The sequence below is a fragment of the Thermobia domestica genome, chromosome 1, assembly GCF_964235325.1.
Source record: "Thermobia domestica chromosome 1, izTheDome1.hap1.1, whole genome shotgun sequence".
Classification (NCBI taxonomy): Eukaryota; Metazoa; Arthropoda; class Insecta; order Zygentoma; family Lepismatidae; genus Thermobia; species Thermobia domestica.
The window spans coordinates 379192234-379216023 of NC_137454.1; the positions used below are offsets into that span (position 1 = coordinate 379192234).

At 36.8% G+C, this 23790-nt stretch overlaps 1 protein-coding gene across 16 annotated transcripts in view; it reads left to right on the forward strand.

Annotated features, from left to right (window-relative positions):
- The window catches only part of LOC145664570 (uncharacterized), a 341481-nt gene that overhangs the window by 238795 nt on the left and 78896 nt on the right, over positions 1–23790 (forward strand). For 6 of the 16 annotated variants that reach the window (XM_081731472.1, XM_081731442.1, XM_081731451.1 and 3 more), the window contains one exon: positions 7521–8125. The exons of the other annotated variants lie outside the window; for them this stretch is intronic. Coding sequence is in view for 5 of the 6 variants with exons in the window: in XM_081731442.1 (XP_081587568.1) it covers positions 7521–7540 (20 nt within the window). In the remaining variant the exon portion in view is untranslated. The remainder of the gene's footprint in view (positions 1–7520; positions 8126–23790) is intronic. 16 annotated transcript variants of the gene reach the window in all.

Genomic DNA, 23790 nt, shown 5'->3' on the forward strand with positions numbered 1-23790 from the left:
TATATTTTGCAGGGGACCTTATGTAAAGGGCGCCTTGTATTCTTCACAGGTTCTGTACTACCAGTCAGTATTTGAATTTATTAAAAAAAGCTGGTGTACAGGATAACTAAGACCACTTATCCATAATGTGATGTTTCGTAGGGCGCCTTATGTAAAGGGCGCACTGTACTTTTCACGGGTTCTTCGCCAACAGTAACTGTGTGTGTTTATTGTATAGAACTGTGCTATATAGAAGAGTAAATAAAATCGTTCATCTGTGATGCGGTCTCGGAAAGGCACCTAATGTAAAAGGCACACATCACCTTTCATGGGTACTTTACCAATAAAACTGTAAGAATTTATTACTAAAAACTTGTACCTTTATTTATACTGTGATATTTCGGAGGGCGCACCGGGACACGTCCCGGTGTCCCGGTGGGCCAGCACAGGCCTGGATGTGAGACATCCTGCAACGGCATGATGTAACATCTAAGTGCAGTGTTTATGTAGCATGCGGATAACGTATGTTCCCTACTGATTTCTATAGTAAGGAAGCGGATACCGTATAGAAAAAACATATTTGTACAATATACCGCAGTCCGGAGAACGGATTTTTCTCTGTGTAATCACAAGAAAGAATATAAGAAAATACATTTATCTGATTTGGGTGTGTAAGATCTTTGGAATGAATGCTCACTGAGTATATGATATAGAATTGAACTGGGAACGATTCCGAGGCAGACCAAAGAAGAAATGTTAAAATAGTGTGAAAAACGATATGATACAGTCTAATGTCATGGTGGATATAACACACTATAGAAACAAATGGAGAACTAGTGATCTGTAGAGCCAATGGGGTTGAATTGAAAACCTAACTGGGTTGAGTTGTAAAAGAAATTTACAATGCTAACCCTATTCGAACCCGAATTTTAAAACAATGCTAAAGCTCATATTCACTTACAGATAATGGAGGACTAATATACTGAAACTGACCTCGACAACAGGTACGACCCTTCATATTCAGATTTTTGAATACAAATTCGAAAATTATATTATTATAAAACTGGAAGAGAATTTTTTTGGTAAATACAAAACGGACGTTTACTTAATTCGAAAGAAATGTTTATTTTACATCTTACATTGAAACTAATCCTAACATTAGGAGTTTTATAAGAAAACAGTAGACATTAGAATATTATAGAAATCGACCCTTAGAAGCGGAAATTTCGAAAACGCCGAAATAAAGGTTCACTCACTCAGTCTAAAAGTTTATGTAGGAATTTAATATGTACAACTTAAGCAGATACTCTGCTTGGAAATTTTACGAAAATAAAGTTGCGATCATAAGTATGAAAAAATTTCTTCGTTTTTTTTCTTTTTTTAGCCGGAATTTTCGGAAAACGTTGAAAGAAATTGCTGTTTGTTCTTGATGAAGAGTTTATGTACAGCAACATGCATTTACTGAAAATTCAAGGACTCCTAAAAAAACCCCTTGATCTTTCACATTATTAGCTATAGACAACGATTTCTCGAATAGGTTTCCTTGGGTACAGAACTAAACAATAGGGAAATGTGATTGACTTTCAATGAAGTTATGCCAACCCAGGGGTAAAAGTGGATGTGAAAAGATAGGAGGGCCCATGACGTCACGCCGTTCCCTGTGCTTATCTTTGCCCATTGTAAATTTTTCAATAAGTTGGAGGACCCCTCAGATATTTTCTGGAAGTGAGAGGATGACGATCCCTGCGTTCCTCCGCACTTTTACCCCTGGCGACAACGATTAGTCTTTTTAGTGTTTTTACTAAGATGATGCTTTGAGATGATGATTACATGTTACTTGTGTTGAAAATGTGTAGCTTTTCAAACGTCATGTAATGTCAATTTGTGACCTCCACTCTCAGGTATCCTTTGTATATGTACTTGTATTGTATACTTATATGTAGGTTAATCAATGTAGTATTATAATAACATACTTATAAGGAAGATGCAACTCCACTTGTATAGATGGAGAATGTTTCCCAATCTAAGGCAAAACCATTATGTGACGCCACTCATACAAGTGTTTGCTCGTTTAATACGTACCAAACAATTTGAGTGCTGATGGGGATGGGATTAATTTTCTGGGCTTTCTGCATCTAATTCCATTTAGCCCTTCACGTTTCAAAGGATTACGCCCTTCGGCGAGCACACAATCCAAAAAAAGGGAAGGAAGAAATGATTGGGGAAGGAAGGAAGCGGCCTGGGAGGTGTAAGTTAGGTACCACCCCGGCATTTGCCTGGTGGGAATTAGGAAAACCCAGGAAAACCTCATTCAAGGTGGCTAGCCTGAAAAAGAGTTTTACACTTCTTCGACCGAGTGCCCCACCGGGAATTGATCCCGGGACCGCTCGCACCGGAGGCGAGAGCGTTAACGACTACACTACGCGGGGCCAACGAATTGGAATGCTGAATCAATGTAAGTTTGATACATAATTTGTATCCAAAACACAGACAGATATACTCGGATACTGAAATTAGACATGCTGCAAAATATCTTCTCATGACATCCCAAGCGTGTTTGATGGGGTACAAGTCTGGAGAAAAGACAGGCCGGTCAATTCGCCGAAATACCATCTTGTTCAAAGGGCTCCACTATTTGCGCTCTTCGTCGAGGCCGCGCATTTTCGTGCATGAGTAAAGAGACGCACGTGGGGAAGAAGTACAGTATCACAATAATGTTGACCAGTTAAAGTAGCGCGTTCAAAAACTTAGAGATCGTTATATCCGTGCGATACAGGGTGTCCATAAGAGACCCCCTTACTAAAAAAAATATTAATTGCACGGAAACTATTGATCTTGAGGTCGTTCTCTTCTGTAGTTGACTGTTATCGACCATCACTGCTTCGCACAGCATTGCCTGTGGTTCAGAATGCTCCCCATACGCAAACAATGCTGCGGGAACATTCGTCACACTGTTTATTTCCTTACGTTTCTTCCTGGTGTCCGGAGCTTTCTAACTTACACGTACTGCTTTGTTGATTTCATTTACCAGCATCGTTTTGGGGAAACAAACCCATTCGGCGCCATGGTTATTCTAAACTCAAGCTTTCCAATGTGATGTTCTCTGTGCACTTGGAAGAAATATCTGGTAATATACTGCTGGGTTCTCAATCATTTCCATCGACTACATAATATTTTATGTGACTTTACGTTTTATAATCTCTCCTTAGTACCTCTATGTTGCACCCTATTGAAATTTTAGAACGGAAGTTTCATAGTAGTTTATGCTACATATTAAGTTAAGAAGTTGTCAAAACTCATACCATCCTCACACAGATTAGATTACTTCTAAAACATAATTCAGTTATACGTGATCACTCTACTTTATAAATCTTCTGGATGTACATGTTTCTTCAGGCTATTATATTAGTATTTATGATTATATCTTGTAAGGCTTGCAACAAACAAAGCTTATTCCTCTATTTAATCAAATATATCTCCTAAAAAGAATATCGGCTGTTTATTTCAAGGACCACATTAGTCAAAATTCCTAACTTTTCAGGAGAAGCGTGTACAGTTCCGAAGCCCAATATAAACAAATGGGCGCATGAACGACACAAAGTGCTTTCAGTTTTGGTATTACATCTGTGAAAATTTTATAAGAGATAGACAACAATATTAGCTATCATGTTCTGCCCATAAATCAATCAGGTCAATTTTTGTGTAATAAATAAATAAGAGAATCCATGAGAGATGTTTTTATCTGTACTAGAAATTTACCAAGAAATATAATAAGATATTTGAGAAACGAAAGACAGGTAGTTCTGGGGTATTTAGCAAATAATAAATTACTTGAAAATTTTGCAAAATAAGTGAGATATATATTTTACTGAAGACATTTTGTTTTACTATTGTCGAAATTAACTCTAATTTTATGGGAACTCTTAAAACGTGATTTTTAATTTTGTGTTATAAGTATTATTGCACCACCATCTATTGAGGGACCAAACTACTTTTTCAAAGCGGAAGCTAATTTGTTATTGGAAAATCGATTTCTTATTTATATCTGAACTTAAAAAGATATTTCCTTTGTTATAGACGAGTGTGAACTTAGCAGGACCACTTTTGAAAATTATAAATAATTGCACACCAAACGTTTGTACTGCGTTTGTACCGGTTTGTACCGTAAAAACTTTCGTTTGTACCGGTCTCAAATTCGAAAAAAGCGAAAAAGAAAGTGGTCCTGTTAAGTTCACGTTAACCTATCAGGACCACTGATAAATTTCTAAAAATTTGATGATTTTTCTGTACGAATCGTTTGTACTGCGTTTGTACCGGATTGTACAGTAACAATTTTTGTTTGTACCGGTCTCAAATTCGAAAAAATCGAAAAATAAAGTGGTCCTGTTAAGTTCACGTGAACCTAGCAGGACCACTGATAAATTTCTACAAATTTGATGATTTTTCTGTACGAATCGTTTGTACTGCGTTTGTACCGGATTTTACCGTAAAAATTTTTGTTTGTACCGGTCTCAAATTGGAGAAAATCGAAAAATAAAGTGGTCCTGCTAAGTTCACGTGAACATAGCAGGACCAGAATACAAATTTCTGCTAATCTTAAGATTTTTCTGAACGAGTCGTTTGCACTGCGTTTGTACCGGATTGTACAGTAAAAATTTTCGTTTGTACCGGTCTCAAATTCGAAGAAATCGAAAAATAAAGTGGTCGTGCTAAGTTCACGTGAACATAGCAGGACCAGAATACAAATTTCTGCAAATCTTAAGATTTTTCTGTTCGAATCGTTTGTTCTTCGTTTGTACCGGATTTTACCGTAAAAATTTTCGTGTATACCGGTCTGAAAATCGAAAATATCGAAAAATAAAGTGGTCCTGCTATTTTCACGTGAACATAGCAGGACCAGAATACAAATTTCTGCAAATCTTAAGATTTTTCTGTACGAGTCGTTTGTACCGGATTGTACCGTAAAAATTTTCGTTTGTACCGGTCTCAAATTCGAAAAAATCGAAAAATATAATGGTCTCGCTAAGTTCACGTGAAGATAGCAGGACCACTGATAAGTTTCTACAAGTCTTAATATTTTTCTCTTCGAATCGTTTCTTCTGCGTTTGTACTGGAATGTACTGTAAAAATTTCGATTGTACCGTCCTCAAACTCGAAAAAATCGAAAAATAAATGCTCCTGCTAAATTCACGTGAACTTAGTAGAACCAGTGATAAATTTAAACAATTTTGAAGATTTTCCTTAACGAATCATTGGTACTGCGTTTGTACCGGATTGTGCCGTAAAAAGTTTCATTTGTACCGGTCTCAAATTCGAAAAATCGAAAAACAAAGTGGTTCTGCCACGTTCATGTGAACTTATCAGGACCAAAATGCAAATTTCTAGAAATCTGAAGATTTTTTAACAAATCGTTTGTACTGCGTTTGTACCGGATTTTACCGTAAAAAGTTTCGTTTGTACCGGCGTCAAATTCAAAAATTCGGAAAGTTAATTGTTCTGCTAAGACAAAATGAGACATTCGTGTAATAGTTTTTGGAACAATTTTCATTATATTCTATTGCATTATCTGTTGCTAAAACGCTAGGAGTCAAACTATGGTACTAATTTAAAAATTAATTAGTAATGTGTCGCTCGCGATTGAGCCCAATCTTTTGACTACTTCTTTAAATAAGCGAGTGAGTCATCTCTGACTAGGAATGATCGACGATTCTTTGAGTCGTGTTTCTTCGTGATTCGTGTATTTTCAGGAGTCAGGTTTCTTTAGGAGTACAGTTTTGTGGGAGACACGCTAGTTTGGGATTGACAATATTTGTAGCATATGAATCCCGTACAGCCAGTAAAAATATTAAGTATTGGTTAGAGCTTTTATTTTTTATACTGGTACCTCCAACCTATACCTTATATTGTTTCTGACTGTATGTTGTTCATTCGCGAATCGCCTCTTGCTTCTCGATCTTCGTTGGTCCAATCAGTTGCTGGTTTGGAAAGGTGGTTTCACTGATTCGTGCGCCTTCTCAGCATTGTAGCCAGATTGGGCTACAAGAAGCGGATTGGGCAATTTTTGATCCCAAAAGTTCCTATCAAAATTTCAAATTGGGCGACCCGTTAGAGTTTTGGCTACTTGCAATTATCTGCCAGTTTAACTCTTAAGAATACGCTACTTTCTTATTTCTATATTTGAAATCACAAATTTATATTACATAATAAAAATTTTGTTTGTTTAGTATTCCTATTCACAATATACAATAGTTTTTCTGAAACTAACACGTTTTATACTAGCTCAATTCTTGTTTTAGTAGGTTTTAACCTCATGATCGTAACACCAGTCTTTTGTTGACTTTGTGCTGTAGCAGTATCACTTACCGTGTTTCTGACTCACTTAATGCCCAACCAAATGCCCAACTTCACGCGAACTTAGCAGGACCACTTTATTTCGATTTTTTCGAATTTGAGACCGGTACAAACTAATTTTTTTACGGTACAATCCGGTACAAACGTAGAACAAACGATTCAAACAGAAAAATCATCAAATTTGTAGAAATTTATCAGTGGTCCAACTAAGTTCACGTGAACTTAGCAGGACCACTTTATTTTTCGATTTTTTCGAATTTGAGACCGGTACAAACGAAAATTTTTACGGTACAATCCGGTACAAACGTAGAACAAACGATTCAAACAGAAAAATCTTAAGATTTGAAGAAATTTATCAGTGGTCCTGCTAAGTTCACGTGAACTTAACAGGACCACTTTATTTTTTGATTTTTTTGAATTTGAGACCGGTACAAACGAAATTTTTTACGGTACAACCCGGTACAAACGATTCAAACAGAAAAATCTTAAGATTGCAGAAATTTGTATTCTGGTCCTGCTATGTTCACGTGAACTTAGCAGGACCACTTTATTTTTCGATTTTTTCGAATTTGAGACCGGTACAAACGAAAATTTTTACGGTACAAACCGGTACAAACGCAGTACAAACGTTTTGTGTGCAAATATTCATAATTTTCAAAAGTGGTCCTGCTAAGTTCACACTCGTCTGAACTTAAAAAGATATTTCCTTTGTTATAGTAAATAAAGGAGTACGATTGAACTAAGGTTGAATTACTAGTAAGATAGTGTAAGAATGACTCGGATTTCACCATATATGTATAGATATGCATGTCATTAACTCAAAATATCAACAAACATACTAAGTAAATAAGGAAACAAGAGGTTACTGTATACCTTGTGATAATGTAATCTGTGGAGCTGGTTAAGTTTAGGGATACGCATATTACATTTTGCAAAACTTATAGAAAAGAAATCAATACTCTACATGAAAGGACGTCGGAAGGAAATTTGTGGAAATAACAGAACAAAATACCAAGTAATACAGACGTTTTTTAGGGTTGCAAATGTACCGCTAATAGTGTAAAAGCATTACGAATATTGAACGATAATTAAAACAAGTCAGTGCATATCAGCGAAGAATGTATTAGATACTATTTTCCACCAGCAGAATATTCCTGTACAGTGAATAAAAGCGTATTTTCTGTTTACAGGTGTAGCGTTACTAGTGTGAAACCATTAAATGTGCTTGGAACTTAAAAAAAATACTGTGCAGCTAAGATTTTCCCGCACATCTAAGTGCAACTGGAATTCGTGGCTTTTAAAAGTGAACAAAAATGACTCGGGGACACTGAGATAGTGAAATTCTTGGCACCGTTTAAGGTCTTTTCAATCCCATCGGATTAGTAATAGTTCATAGTTTGGAGCCGCTGGTGAATGTGAGTTTCCTTGGGAGCCGCCTCTGCTTAGAAAACACCAAGACTATCAAATGGAATCAAATAAAATATAAAATAACCGAAATAGTGTTTAATTGTAAATTAATAATACTAATTACGGACGTTAGAAAGAAGAAAATAATATTAAAAACACTTATGTTTATAAATTAAAATGATATTGGATGGTGAAAATTAAAAACAAAAAGAGTTTGAAGTTAAGACAATATGGCAACAGCTCGATTCTTCCCTGCCTCGTGCTCCGTGTGGAATCGGAAGGACAATTGTGACCTGTAGCTTTCAATTCCGCATTTGTTTCCTTTCTTTTGGTTGGGCACAGACCGAGAAGAAAAAACGGACTGAGAGTAGATGGCGGATATTTAAAGGTAAGAACACTCTTTACTAACTTCTTATTCTATCATTTCTTTATCTCTGTGATATTTAACGTTTGTTTTTGGTACAGTTATCACTTCCAATTGGGTTGATCAGTCGAAGATGTTATGTTTATTGGTGCTTATTAGACCCATTTGTTCATTATTGAAATACAAGTAAATTCCAGAGATTGAAAAAAAAAGGGGGCAAAAGAATACTTAAATTTATCGAATTACTAAGTAATTTACCACATAAGATAGATCGTTTGTTTTCGCATCGTTATTAAAGGTGACAAAAATTGTGTGTAATAACCTGTACTATAAAAATTTTGTTATTGAAACGCAGGTTAGTCTTGTAGGATGATTATAATTATATAATATTTACGAATATACTTGTCTAACCTATTACAATTCCTGTTAGATTTGAACTTACTAATTTAAATTAATTTGTTATTAATTGAAGAATTAAGTTTGATTGCTAGACCAAATTTCTAAATAATTGGTCAATATTAAGTGTCTTGCGCCTGGAATATTTAACTGCAGCTGGTAGTAACCTAAGCGGATACGAGTCCCTGGTCTTGTGTGTCCAAAGATCCGTTATTATTAATATCGTATCTTTCAAAGTTGAGTCCTTTCGGACCGGGATCGACGAACATTAAAGCTTGGAGAGTGCGATAGGATGAAAAATAAAATGTCTAAGATTAAATGTGAGATTAGTCTCGCATCCTAAGTTTTCGGCATTGTTAAACTTTTAATGCTACCCCCAATGACATTTAAACCGAAGTTTAGGTGAGAATGAGCATGCGAATTTGCTGAGAAATTTACAGAGGCAACGCCGAAACTATTATTTGTATATCTGTGTGTAATATAATTGTGTATAAGTTCCAGCATTACTGTTGAACTTCTGGGAAAATTTTAACTAATCTTGATACACATATAATTTCCGATCTGGAACAAACAGTGTAGACCAAGACACCTTGCTATAATAGATCTGAGAATTTGAAGAGATGGTATGTAAAAATAATCGTAAATAACATATAATAATATCAATTTCGTACTTTTCGGTATCGCTGGTATGAATATGACATACCCAACTTCCTTCGGTTCAAGTACACTTCGCAGTGGAGGTAAATCACCCCAAGGGGTTTAGAAGGGTGTAAGAATAATCGAAACTGACCGATATTATTGTCTAATACATACTTTTTGGGATAGCTTATATGAATACTGGTATTTTGTGTGCCATACAATCCCACGTTCACACGCTATCAATGTGATGGTTGAGGAGTGAAAAATACCCGAAATTTTCAAGGATTGAGTCGATTACCTAGTTTACGAGGCTGGCTCATTTGAAATAACTGTTGGAACGTAAATAGTATGAACCTCAAGCTGTTTTCTTTTATCATGTCACTTTAATAAGCGTTCGTATTCTACTGGGGTAAGATGTTTCAAAATGTCTCTCAAACGCACAGTATCTTATGGATTTTAACATGATAGTTTCATTGAAATATTCTCTATTCTTCTCGTGCGAAGAGCAACCAGTACTTCACACTTAATACATACTAACTCCTTGCATAGGAGTGTTTAGGAAATCAGGGTAGATATATTAGAAACCAAAATCAATTCTTGGATAGTAAAAAGAGCATATAATTCAAAGAAATTCACATCACAATTTAAACAAATCACAAAAACAATTTCATAAACATCTTCAGTAAAGCAAATAGCAAATATCACTTCGGATGTCGATGGATATAAGATGCTACATAGTTCTGATATTATAATATATATAGTGCTCACAGTATATTGAATTTACAATGCTGATTATTAATAAATATATTTAGGAGAAATATTCAGACTATAAAGTTTTAAAAGTACTTGAATGCAGTGAACCACTAGTCTTTCTGTTCCATCTATCCGCTTTTACCTTAGTTATCATTGACCAATGTCATTACTAAAGCTTATACTTCTGATGCTCCATCAACTGGAGGCCTAGGCTCAGTTAAACAGTGCTTCTTCCAGACATGTTTTTGAGGTGCACATCCCCCTTCCCCGGAGTTCTAAAAGTGACCCCCGGAAGAGACCAAAATAATACGTCTATAATATAGCCCAGTAATAAATAGAATACTACCAGCAGTGCCCCCCCGGAACTTTTTTTAATCGACCGGAGTTAACCTTTGACGTTTGGGATTGGTTTGCCGAACTGACATATTTGTTACCACGTAAGCACTACATTTTCATTTGATTTAATTTTAACTTTCCTTTCAGCAGCGAGGCTAAATGAGACGTGACTCTACAGCATAACGTGAGATTCAAACCACATGAGCTCACGCTGGGAATCGAACCCGAGTCTCCTAGGCAAAGGCGCGTCACCTAAAGTAATTTTATTAAGAATTACTGAGGATTAACATAATGTTTCACTGTTTTGAAAAAAAAATCTGAAAGGTCAGTATTACACTTTTAGATAAAATAAAGCATTAGTTTATTGAAATATCTATTACGTACTATGTTGTCTATCTATGGTTATTATACCCCCAAACATTATAGTTCAATTTATATTCTAGAATATTTAAAACCCGAAAATAACTCTTTCGCTTAAAATTTGCTGCAGATTAAATTGAAACGTATTAATCACTTGCGATAGATGATATTTAAAAAGACAGTTCATTTTGGATTGGTACACAGAGAAACAAAGTCGTATGTGGTGTACTTAAAAAACGCATGCTATATACTTAAATACCGTAGTTTGTGTACTTAAAGTACGACTATATAACATCCTTCAGCAAACGTGTAACTGAAAACTTATGGCTTATAATACTTTCTGTGTAATAAAATTAATTTTGTTTCCATGCTTAATCATCCACATCCTTTAGCCTAAGGGGCGTGACAAGCTAAACTAAAGGATTTATTTATTTTAATTAAATAACTTTATTCCAACTTTAATTTTTACATTAACATTTAGAAAGTAACCAGGATTAGTGCGATAAATTTGTCAGTTGAATGCCATTATCCTCTTGAAGAAGGATTGATGCTTCAAAAGAAGAATAACAGTGGTAACAGAACCAGAAATACAGTACAACTTCGTTTATCCGGCCTCGTTGATATGGATGTGCGGGAAATTCGGATAATATTTGTAAACAGTTCAGAAGACGGCTGTCGACACATGGAGATGGTTTGCACCAGGTGGCAAACATAATGGCATACTTGGAGCGTCAGTCCGATATCATTCCACCTGAACTATTAATGATAAAGCATTAGCGTGACCGTGCTTCATTCAAATGCCACACGTGTTTGAAATAGAGGACAGCGGATTCATTCTTTGTTAAGAAATTATGTGTATATACGGTAAGTCTTCTTATTTAAGGATTCGTTCCGCTTATTATCCTGATTTTCAATTTTCCGGGTTCCCTTTGGTCCCAATTATCCCGGATAAACGAGCTTGTACTGTATGTTTGAAATGGCTTTTTGTGATTATACTATGTAGCTACGAGCGACAAACAGGACGTTATTTTCTTGAAGAACCTATTGTTTCCCGTTGGTACTTTCCTCGATACAAGGGATAACTTTTAGAAAAAAAAGTGAAAGAGAGAATCTTTTTAAAGAACGGAGAAGTCTGGTCACCATAATATAAACATTTGTTCAGAGTTTAAACATATGATGATAAATAACAAAAGGAAAATATTTAAAATGTGAAAAAGATTCAGTCAGGTTGATATTTCTGTTTCATGCAATTGAAACTTGAAGGTGAGACAACAAGGAACAACATTAATTAAAAATACAAACAAGATAAAAGCACTTGTAAACAAACGTAATCAATATTGTAATTATTTTTGTTCCTTCTGAGAGAGAAAAAGAACTTCGATGCACTTGCAGCGCAGTGTTGGGCAAATTTCAATTGAATTAACAATTAATCTGTAAATGTAACTGTTAATTGCAATTAACAATTGAAATAAGTAATGGTTAATTGTTAATTGCAGTTGGCCATTAATAAAGGAGAATCACTTGCAATTGATCAATCGATTGAAAGTAATTGCAGTGGAAAGTAATTGCAATTGAATTCTATAATTCAATTGCAATTGAAATTAATTGGCAATTGATTCAATTGCAATTGATTTCCACAGCAATTACTTTCAATTGATTGATCAATTGCAATTGATTTTCACTGATTAATTTTCAACACTGTAGTTCAGAGAGGGCGTGGGGCAATGAAAACTTTAGGCACGACCAATTGACTCACCACCCGTCGTGAACCACGACCCACCGTGTTCCACTGTGACCCACCACCCACCATAAACCACTCTTACCCACTGTGACCCACAGACCCACCAAAACCCATTGTCATCAACTCTGACCTATGATTAACGCCCTCTTCTCTACTGACTAAAGAGTTTAAACTTGTAATAAAACAAGCCTATAAAATTATCACTCATCGGAGTTTGAATTTCTACGATCAATCGCTCAAGCACCGCACTAATACAATAATGCCGGATCTGACCTTTCAAATATAAATAAAATAGAGTTTGTTCTGTGTCTGTCTGTCTATCTTTGTGCGGCCTGTGGACGAGACGAGTGGACCGAAACTTTTCAAAATTTGGTCACAGGTAGCTTGGTCTAGGCCTCAGACCAAGGCGAAGAGTTTTTTTTAATTTCTTACTAGGGGCTCTCCAGTGGACGTTTACCGGGACCGGCCTGGGGACCAGAAAAGTCGAAAAAAGAGTTACCAAATTTTGGTCAAAGATACCTTGGTCCAGGTCCCACAACAAGGCAAAGCGTTTACGACAAAATTCGAACAAGGGGGTCTCAGGGGGGCGTTTACCGGGACATGCAAAAGTAGAACGATATCAGTGTCGATTTCATAGTTTTCGCGGTCGCTGAGATCAATGGTGAAACTCCGATCGCATCAACTTCCAAATTCACCGTATTCGGCTGCGGGCCGTGGGTCAACAAGGGGGGGATACCCAAACGTAAAAGTAATCCAAAATGACCGACATTAGTGTAAAATCCATAGTTTTCGCGGTTGCTGATATCAATGGCGACACTACCATTAGCGATGACTTTCAAATTCATCCACCGTTGTATGCGGGCCTTGGGTCACCAGAGGGGGGAATTCCGAGACATGTAAAAATAATCGAAAATGACCGATATTAATGTCAAATCCATAGTTTTCGGGATAGCTGAGCTCAATGGTGAAACTCAATACCGCGTTTACTTTCATATTTAGCCCTCATAAACTAAGAAATGGGGGCATTATAAAGGGCATCACGAGACATGTAAAAATAATCTACAATGACCGATGTCAAATCCGTAGTTTTCGCGGTGGCTGAGATCAATGGTGATACTTTCATTAGCGATGATTTTCAAATTTAGCCACCATTGTATGCGAGCCGGAAGTCACCGGGGGTGGGGAATTGCGAGACATGTAAAAATAATGGAAAGTGACCGATATTAGTGTCAAATCCATAGTTTTCGCTGTCGCTGAGATGAATGGTGATACTTCCACAGGCGTTGACTTCCAAATATAGCCCCCATCTGCTGTGGGCCAGAGGCATTGTTTTTTTTTTAAATTGGAACCAGAGGATTATAGGGACTTTTACCGGGATATGTAAAAAGTAGTGGAAAATGGCAGGTGTTAGTGTCACATTCATAGTTTTCGCGGTATTGGTTGGGGGTTGGTGGGGGCCAGAAGAGATTTTTTCACAATACGAACCAAGAGGGTCTGAGAAGGGGTTCACCGGGACATGTAAAAGTAGTAGAATTTGCGTCGAATCCATATTTATTGGAGTTGCTCAGACGTATATTGACACCCCCGATAGTGTTTACATTGAAATTCAGCCCCCATCGGCCTTCCCAATGAAAACACATGTACGTTGTTGGATATATACTCACACAAAATATATCCAATTTTAGAAATGTTTCTTAATTGTTCTCCCGTTGTTCAGTTTGTTTACATTGATATTTTATCTGATCCGTGCGAAGAACGGGCATAACAGCTAGTACGAAGTGGTAAAGTGTTTTGTTATGGTACAAATTACAATGAATTCAATTATATAGATAATAATTATAATTATAATTTATAATTATTTCCTTGTTGAATTATAGATACTTTTCAGTGGAAAACTGAATAAAATTTAAAAGTCCCAAATCAACGTAAAGTAGACCAACGTATAGGAAAAATGTATAAAATTTTATATATAATTAAGCTTACAAACTTAAATGGAAATTTACTTAATTACATGGAAATTTTTTGTGTCGTTTTGTGCGCCTATTTCCTCGTTTTCTGCGTCACCGGAAATGGGTCAATGTTATCCTACAAATATGGCGGTACAAGTTAATCCTGTTCCGTCAGGAACGATTTCAAGATCGTTTCCTTCACATCGTCTTGTGCGCGTTCTCTACCGTTTAGTAAGCCTATTTCCACGTTTTGTGAATCAATGGTAGTGTGTCAAAATGGGCATTCAATGTGGGAAGAAAAATGACCCACACTCCCACCAAGATCGAATTTCAAGGTCGCTTTTTCGCATTGTTTAGTGCATGTTTTTTACCGTTTCTGCGCATATTTTCACGTTTTGTAGGCCAACGAAAGTGGTTCAAAGACGACCTACAAATATGGCAGAAAAAGACATATTCATTCCACTTTCAAGGTCCATTTTGACCCCCACTCCATGATGGTCACTCTGATGCACAAAGCGACACAAATCATGCATAAAAATGTGAAAGAAACGACCTCCAAATTCGATAGTGGCGGAACAATGGCTCTATTTCCTCACACATTGATGGACCATTTTGACGCATTTCTGGTGATGCTCAAAACGTGGAAGTAGGCGAACAGAACAGTACAAAATACACACTAAACGATGCGAAAAAAACAACCCCGAAATTCGATAGTGGCGGAACAGTGAGCCATTTAACTCCCAATTTAAAGCCCGGTTTAACGTACCTCGGGTGATGCACAAGACGAGAAATAGGTGCAGAAAACATTTTAAAAAAGGCACTAAACGATAGGAAAGTAACGATCTAGAAATTCGAGTGTCCGAACAGTGGGTCATTTTCACCACACCTTGGAGGCTCATCTTGACACACTTCTGGTGACGAACAAAACGTGGAAAGAGGGGCACAAAAGGGTACGCGATGTGAAATTAACGACCTCGAAATTCAATAGTGGCGGAACAGTGGGTCATTTTCGTCCCATCTTGAAAGCCCATTTTGACCCACTTCTGGTGACGCACAAAACGTGGAAATGGGGGCACGAAACAGCACGAAAATTCAGTAGTCGATGCAAAAGGAAGGACTTCGAAATTCGGTAGTGGCGGAGCAGTGGGTCATTTTCGTCCCACCTTCGAGGCCCATTTTGACCGTCTTCCAGTGACGCACAAAACGTCGAAATAGGCGCACAAAAGGGTACGCGATGTGAAATTAACGACCTCGAAATTCGATAGTGGCGGAACAGTGGGTCATTTTCGTCCCATCTTTGAAGCCCATTTTGACCCACTTCTGGTGACGCACAAAACGTGGAAATGGGGGCATGAAACGGCACGAAAATTCAGTTGTCGATGCAAAAGGAAGGACTTAAAAATTCGGTAGTGGCGGAGCAGTGGGTCAATTTCGTCCCACCTTTGAGGCCCATTTTGACTGTCTTCCAGTGACGCACAAAACGTCGAAATGGACGCACAAAAGGGTACGCGATATGAAATTAACGAACTCGAGATTCAATAGTGGCGGAACTCTTGGTCATTTTCGCCCCACCTTCGGGACTCATTTTAACCCACTTCCCATACGCACAAAACGGTAGTAGACGCACAAAACGGGACAAAACGATGTGAAGGAAACGACCTCGAAATTCATTGGTGGCGGAAGAGCAATAATTTGTTCCGCCATATTTGTAGGCCCATTTTGACCCACTTCCGGTGATGCACAAAATGTGGGAATAGGCGCACAAAGCAACAGAAAACATGCACAAAAGATGCAAAACAAAGTACCTCGAAATTCGTTGGTGGTGGAACAAGTTAATGACGGCGTGAGCACCAATATAAGTATATGCTGTAGTTCTTACCAGGGGGTGCGGTGGGTCAGTGGTAGAGCGTTCACCTCCGGTGCTTGATGTTCCTGGTTCGATCCCAGCTCGCGCAGTTTGGACTTTGGGGTGGACAAACACCGTGCTCGTGGATTTTCTCGGGGTTCTCCCGTTTCCTCCCACTTTCTTCATTTCATTCATTTCTCATCATCACCGTCTCCTTTAGCTTAACCGGCATAAGCGTGGGACGTAAAACTAAAGATTTCGTATCATTTTTGTAGTTCTTACCATCAAGGCTGAGAACTGCACGGTCCAATTTTTTAGCCAATATAGAAGCCCAACCGGGATAGTGATGTCAACCGGCCCGGCTCGGTTCAACTGAACGTACAGCTTGAGCTGGTTTGGTTGGGATTACCCATCGACTGGGCTTAATTGAGCCAATTGCTAGAACCGGCTTGGTAAAGACGAGTTATCGACTCGGCTCGATTGCAGCCAATGGCTCGGACCAGCTCCGCTGAAACGAGTCCATAGGCTGGGTTCGAGTCAACTTAACTGAGCCAATGGCTCGAACCGGCTCGGTTGGGGTAAGCAATCAGCTCGGTTCGGTTCGGCTCGTGTGAGCCATCGACTCGAGCTGGCTCGGTTGGATGAGCTGTTGGCTCGGCTCACTTCTCGGTTCGGCTCGATAAGTGAATGAGCTGTGAGCGAGCCGCTTAAGTCGTTGACAACCCTAAACCCGGGTCGAGCAGTTTTAAACATGTTTGGCTGGAGTCCCATAACTTCTAACAATTTTTGGCTCGAGCCCGAATACTTGCTCCTCCTGAACTCAAACCAAGAACCTCGTGACCGATGTCCTTGCCTCCTGAAGATTTCCTGACTACCGAGATCGACAGTCAACTAATTTTTAGTATTCCGATACAAACCGCCTATATTCCATGTTTATACAGGTACACGGTGTTATAATAATAATTAGTTATAGTAGTAGTAGTAGTATCATTTATAATTATATTGTCTATGTAGGATACTTGAAGATAGTAGTACTTGGAACTACGCGAAAGATTTAGCTCGAATTGGCTCGACTCGACTGGAAACTCGATCCGAATTCGAGTCGAGTTGGGGGAAATTTTTCGAGCCGAGGTCTCGAATCGAACTCAAAGATGTCTGCTTCGTGTCGAGTCGAGTTTTAAAGAAAACTCGCTCGAACTCGCTCGTGCTCATTCCTATTGTATGCATAACTGGCATATAGAGTTCTTTCGAGCTGGATAGAACCATAAACATAATATATTTAAAAAAAATACTTAGTTTCACGGCTTTTTTCCCAGGGGGGAAACGGATGGTAGGTATGCAGCATTTCTTATATGTACCTTATTTGAAATATGTAAAACAGTAACAAGTTGACAATACAATATACACACATCTTCTTATCTTCATTTTTAATTGCTGATTTCAATTGCAATTAAAAATTACAATTAACAATTACAAGTTTCAATTGTAAATTGCAATTAACAATTGAATGTTTCAATTGCACCCTTTGCAATTGACAATTAACAATTAAAAGTTTCAATTGCCTGGTGACCAATTAACAATTAACAATTGACGAAAATTTAATTGCAAATTTTATGATTGAATTCAATTGCAATTGAAATTAATTGTCAATTACAAATTGAAATCAATTGCAATTGATATCAATTGCAATTGATTTTCAGAGCAATTACTTTCAATTGATTGATCAATTGCAATTGATTTCAATTGATTTTGCCCAACACTGTTGCAGCGTTATGGAGTTTACTCTTCAATTAAGAGAAAGAAAAATATTAAATAATGAGTAAAGGATGTAAAAATAACTATTAAAAGTTCAAAAAGAAATGTCGTCCTGTGTCTACATTGAAGATTTCAGTAATATCATTAATATTACAATAGAGTTTTACGTCTTTTCATTTTCCATTCAATCGAACAGTCATTCAATAACAATAACTTTCAGAATTTCCAGTACACTCTGCATCAGTGAATTTATTCATCGTAAGTATAATAAACAATTCCATCATTTTCGTCAGAAGAAATAAAGTAACTAATACAGTCAAATTATGTAAACAAGAATTTTAGGAGTTATAAAAAAAATAATCAAAAGATTGCGATCTTGGTCAAGAATTTTAGGAGTAATCTAAAACTGCACCCAAAGGTTGCGATATTTGCCAATAATTAGTTTAAAAACAGGGTTCAAAAATTTTTTTCAACGGCTCCTAAATCGAGATTTTTTATTATTTTTTTAACGGAATAAGCAACATCATAATGAGTTTACTGATAGTTAGGGATTAAAAAGAATACGAGCTCAGTTTTGCACACGTCGTTAGATTTTTTTTTTTTTTTTTGTAATAGTAAAGGGTTAGGGATTAGGGAGTTCTTTATTCATCATTTAATTTAAAGACTATTTCTAACCCTGGTCGTTAGATTTTTTTGCTAGCCGTAGCTAGCACCCACCCAAAGGGTTACGCCCTTTATTTGGGAAGCGAAGTTAATAGGAACTGCAGGTGTAGGTTGATTGTCGTGAGGCAAAAGGGATTTTATTAACTTTATTACACTATTCATATATCTTGAGGATAGGGTCGTTAGATGAAATTCTCAAGATATATGAATAGTGTTCTCGCCAAGGAATATGGGCGGTTTGGGAATAATAATAAATAGAAAATTACATGAATTTCTTGTGAGGTGGGTAAGATAGATCCTTTACTGAACACATTTTATCTTGTTATTCTCAAAATCAGTGTTAAATTATAGGTATTTTTAAAACACAATTGTTTATTCCGCATGTTAAGTGTTTTCTGCTGCCATCTTACGATAGGATAAATTTCCTTTTAAGAGAAAAAAATTAAAATAGAATCGATTTTACAGTTATTCAAGAAAACATTTTCGCTCGAATAGTGGGTAGGGTGTGGAAGAGGTCTCCAGTTCAATTCCTGGTAGAGAGCGTAGGAATAGATCTTTTTCCACCTTAAGATTGTAGATTCGCGTGTGACTCTACTCTAAATATCAGCATACATAGTAACTAAACAAGTAGTTATTGATACTTTGTGATAATGTAAACTTATAATAAATAATTAATCAGGACTTCTTTCTTAATCTTTTTTATAAATAAGGATTAATTATTACGTTGGAGATATTTCAAATATACAAAAGGTATGATAATATTTAGTACTTTAGTGATTTTTCGCTTCAATTAATTTCATTAAAAACCAGTTGAGAACGCACCAAGGGCATTGCCAGAACGAACTTTAAAACATAGATGGAGCGGGAAAGATAACTGTGATATTTCGTACATGGAAAAGGTAATCCTTTATTCCACACTTTCTCTTTTCGCAAAATTCGCAAAATATCATCTCTCTATGAATTATGGTTCCCGTGGTATGGCTCGTAAACCCTTTAGTGCGCACCTTTGCATATATGCAAAGTTTACTTTGAAATTGTATTGCACCATGTAGTTTCTAGTTTGGACAAAGAAAAGTAGCTTTGCGTATCATATTGGATGCCCTTTCTCTAATGAAGTTCTGAATGTCCCGCTAGATGTCATAGTAAGCCAGCTTTGGTCTCTTTGTATTACTTGCTGCACGCAGATTTCTCATCCTGTCATCTTTGAGCTTTCTTTGCTCGTTTATGTGCACAGGTTTTGAACTGTTGATTTTTTCTATGTTAGACAGAAGTGTAATGAATGCAAAAGTGGAAGTACGCTGACATTCGTCACGTTTTATTGGTTCTATCTGATTTTAGTGGACGTTGCAGATGTCAACGCGCAACTTTGCATATACCCTATATGAAAACACTATAAAATATCCCATAGACCACATATTATTCGTATTAATTGTTTAGAAAATCCCTTGTTTCCTACAAAAAAAAAACTCCAAATTAAAAAAAATCAGTTTGATCGGAAAACATGGTGCGTTGAAAGGTGAAATCTCCCAAAACCCGAACATTTCATGTTAGCCAGTGGCCACAGTGTTACTATTTGGTACCAAAATATTCTCAATCGTGTTAGGTATTGATCAATATCAATATGACCTCTCTATGACTTCTGGTACCCAAGATATTGCTCCTTGAATCTCCGGAAATTGACTATTTTTGACCAATATCTCGGGAACGCTAAGAGTGATACGAAAAATGTCATCACTTTGCAGATAGTTTTTGATGCTTTACTGAATGGGAGGCTCAAAACTGAAAAAAAATGCAAGCAATATAATATCACTTAAATACCGTCTACTACTCTGTAAGTACTCTTGCATTCTTTCAGTGACATTTTCTGTAACCGTTTTTGCATACTTGCAGCTCTACTTCTGAAATTATGCGCTGAATCTCACCTTCGAGCTCTGGGAGTAATCGTGGCTTGTTGGCATACACAAGACATATTAAATAAGCCAACAGATAGAAATCACATGGTATCAGATCACAAGATTTGAATGTACAATTCACATCACGATTGCGAGCAATTACCCGGCCAGGGTAGCTCCCTCCAATCTTACCCATACTGAAAATAAATTTATGATCATGTGCTATTTAGCGCTCCTTGACAAATAGCCACAGAGATAACAGTTGAAAATCGTAAAACGCTAAGTGATGACAACTTAGTAAAACAGAAATAGCGGATATTTTAAAAGTTGCGTTCTTTTTGTGAAACCCTATATATATATAATTTTATAGCACGACTATTTGCATTGTGGAATATTTGGACTGAAAAACAGTAACTCTGATGTACTCAAGAGAATTTTTGCTTTCGCAACTCTGGCCAGAGATCAAAGACAAGGATTTTCCTTTTCCGATCTCGAAATAGATTTGGAAGTTGCTAATTGTTAAGCGTCAAAACAAACCAATGTGTGTTGTAATTTATGCTTCCTTAGGCTTGTCATCTACTCATTTATTGTCTAGTCTGTCAGTAAGGTGCTGTCACCTAAGGAGAAATAGTAGAACTAAATCTTGCCTTGCATCCACTAACAAATTTCAGCGTCTCCAAGATTAAGACGACCGTTAATAAGGAATATATCTTCATGACATGCATGATGGATGTCACTGGTAACCAAGGATTAATATCAAAAACAGCAACGTTCTTAGAATTTACATTTGGTTGAAACCAAAAGCGATATTTTTAATGGATTTGAAATTATAGATCTCTTGGTTTCTATATTACATCCAATAGTTAAGTATTACTTTGTAGTTATATCACGTCAAGGGGTTAGTTCACGCAGATGTGAGCCAGAACCGAAGCTAATCTAAACCAAACTTAGTAACTTACTGAACAGCTAAAGTACCAAACGGAAATAAAATATGTTTTTAAGTAATTAGAAAGCCTTATGCATATCTGCCGGAAATGTTCCAACAACAGTTGAATTTATTATCATTCATTGCAAACATAATAGGTATTGTTGGTAATTACTGATTTACGCATTCTTTCTTGCTAATTCTTATTTCTTTTAAGCTTATCAAAAATTCACTTCATAAGTTCAAACGAAAGAGGAATGTATGAGAGGTACTATGCAGTTGATCAGTCTTGGGAACATCACAGAAAATGGAAATGTATTCTCCGTGTAGAAATAATCTTCCTGCTTTGAAACAAAGCTTAATCTATAAGCGGATTAAGGTGCGTGCTTCCACCATACGTGTGCAGATAAAGAATGTGAATACTAGGAATGTAATAATTGGAAATTTGTAGCAAAGCGATCTTTTCTATCATTATTATTATTATTAATCACAGAATCTTTTACTGTGTCAATTATTTTCGTGAACGAGCACGTCATGCAAATAGTCAAATTCGGCAATCAACAAAAACCATAAATTGTGTTTACAGAACGAATCGGAAAGGGTTTCGCCCTTTTCTAATAATGAAAATTCTATTTTCCATTGATTAATGAGAATTAGCGCGATTAATGCTTTTCAAATATTAATTCTACATTTTCGGTGATTATTCCTCAACGTTATGCCAGATCAGCACTTACTGGCCCTTACCACACTCAGTGGCCGTTCTTAAATCATAATACGAATTTTAGTTAAAGGTGGTTTAGGCCTGGAATATAGCCGTGTATAGAAGTGCTTCACTCCAATTACCATTCTATGCTATTTAAAATTTACTTACATACATAGATACGTACTATTGGTGTACTTCATGTCTTTACCATCACAATTCCTCGATTCCAATATCCTGAAGAGTCTATATGTCTGCAAGGCCTCTTAAGGGATTTTTTTCACTCATGCCTTCTCATCATAACTCTTTTCTCATCTTAGGATTTAGGTATTAGGATCGAGATTTCTGGGCTTTCAGCATCTGAAGCCATTTAGCCCATCACGTTTTCGAGAGATGACGTCCCTCGGAGAGCACACAATCCCGGAAAAGGGGAGGGAGAAAGGATTGGTGAAGGAAGGAAGCGGCCTGGGACCCATAAGTTAGGTACCACCCCGATATTTGCCTGGTATGAATGTGGAAATCCCAAGAAAAGCTCATTCAGGATAGCTGACCTGAAAAAGCGTTTTCTCTTTTTCGACCGAATGCCCCTACCGGGAATCGAACCCGGGACCGCTCGCACCGAAGGTCCGGGCTACACTGGGTCATTTTTTTCATCTTAATCCGTCTTTCTATCTACTTTTATACTTCATTCAGCTTTACTTGATAAGTTTCTCAAAAGAAGGTCCTGAAGTTTCACTTCGTCTTGAAATAAAGTAAAGTGTGTCACAGAAAAGCAAGAATATTTGTAAAGCCTTGTGTTATTTTTCATACCCGACTAAGTTTCTTCAAAGCTTTTTTAACAATGTTTTCATTCCGGACTTCAGGGAATACTATCATGACACCTAAATTCCCGTTCCACAACTTAGAGACTATCTTCTGTTTTATACAACATTTTTATGGTAAAGTCATGATTTATGGTTCTATGATAAAAGTATGCTTGACCGTTCCTCTAATACAGGATTAATAAAGAGCAAAGCCCTATTCGGTGGTTTAGTGGCTAGGGCATTCAACTTTGGTCCACGTGTTCCTGTGTTTGTTTCCGAATGGGAAAGCATGTGTGAAACTTTAATTGTCCTCGATATTTATGGTTTGTTGTTTCTGTCGCGTTAAATAGAAAATGGTAAAAGGAGTACAATGGGGAATAAGTAGTCAAATCAAGTTAATGGAAAAGTTACTAGCGCGTGTGTCTCGTTCAGCATAAAGGTCATAATCATAGGATTTTAAATTAGAAAGAATCATATTATTTCAATAAAAATTAAGATTTATGTTACTCTATGCACTCTTATGCAGTGTTGTCAGATACGCTTTTCAGAACTTTTCGTTTTTCTGTATCACCCTTATTTAACATTCTCGTTATAAATTACATTATCTTATTTCCATTTTTTTAGTAATTAGTAAAGAAGACTTTAGTTTTTTACACTTCAATTTAAGTGAAAAGAAAATTATAGGAAACTTGTTTCCGAATGCAAATAGAAATGTAAATATAGTTTGTATCGAACGCATGTGAGAATTTAATTTGAGAATACCCATTGATGTAGGTGACTGATAAAAACACCTTGGTTTCTTGATTAGGTTGGAATATTGTCCCTTTCACCATTCAGGTCATATGAAACGTGGTTTTGTAGTTTAAGGTGGGACACGAACAACCCTAATCGGTAAACAATTCAAAGCTTCATTATCGGGAATCAAAGCTGG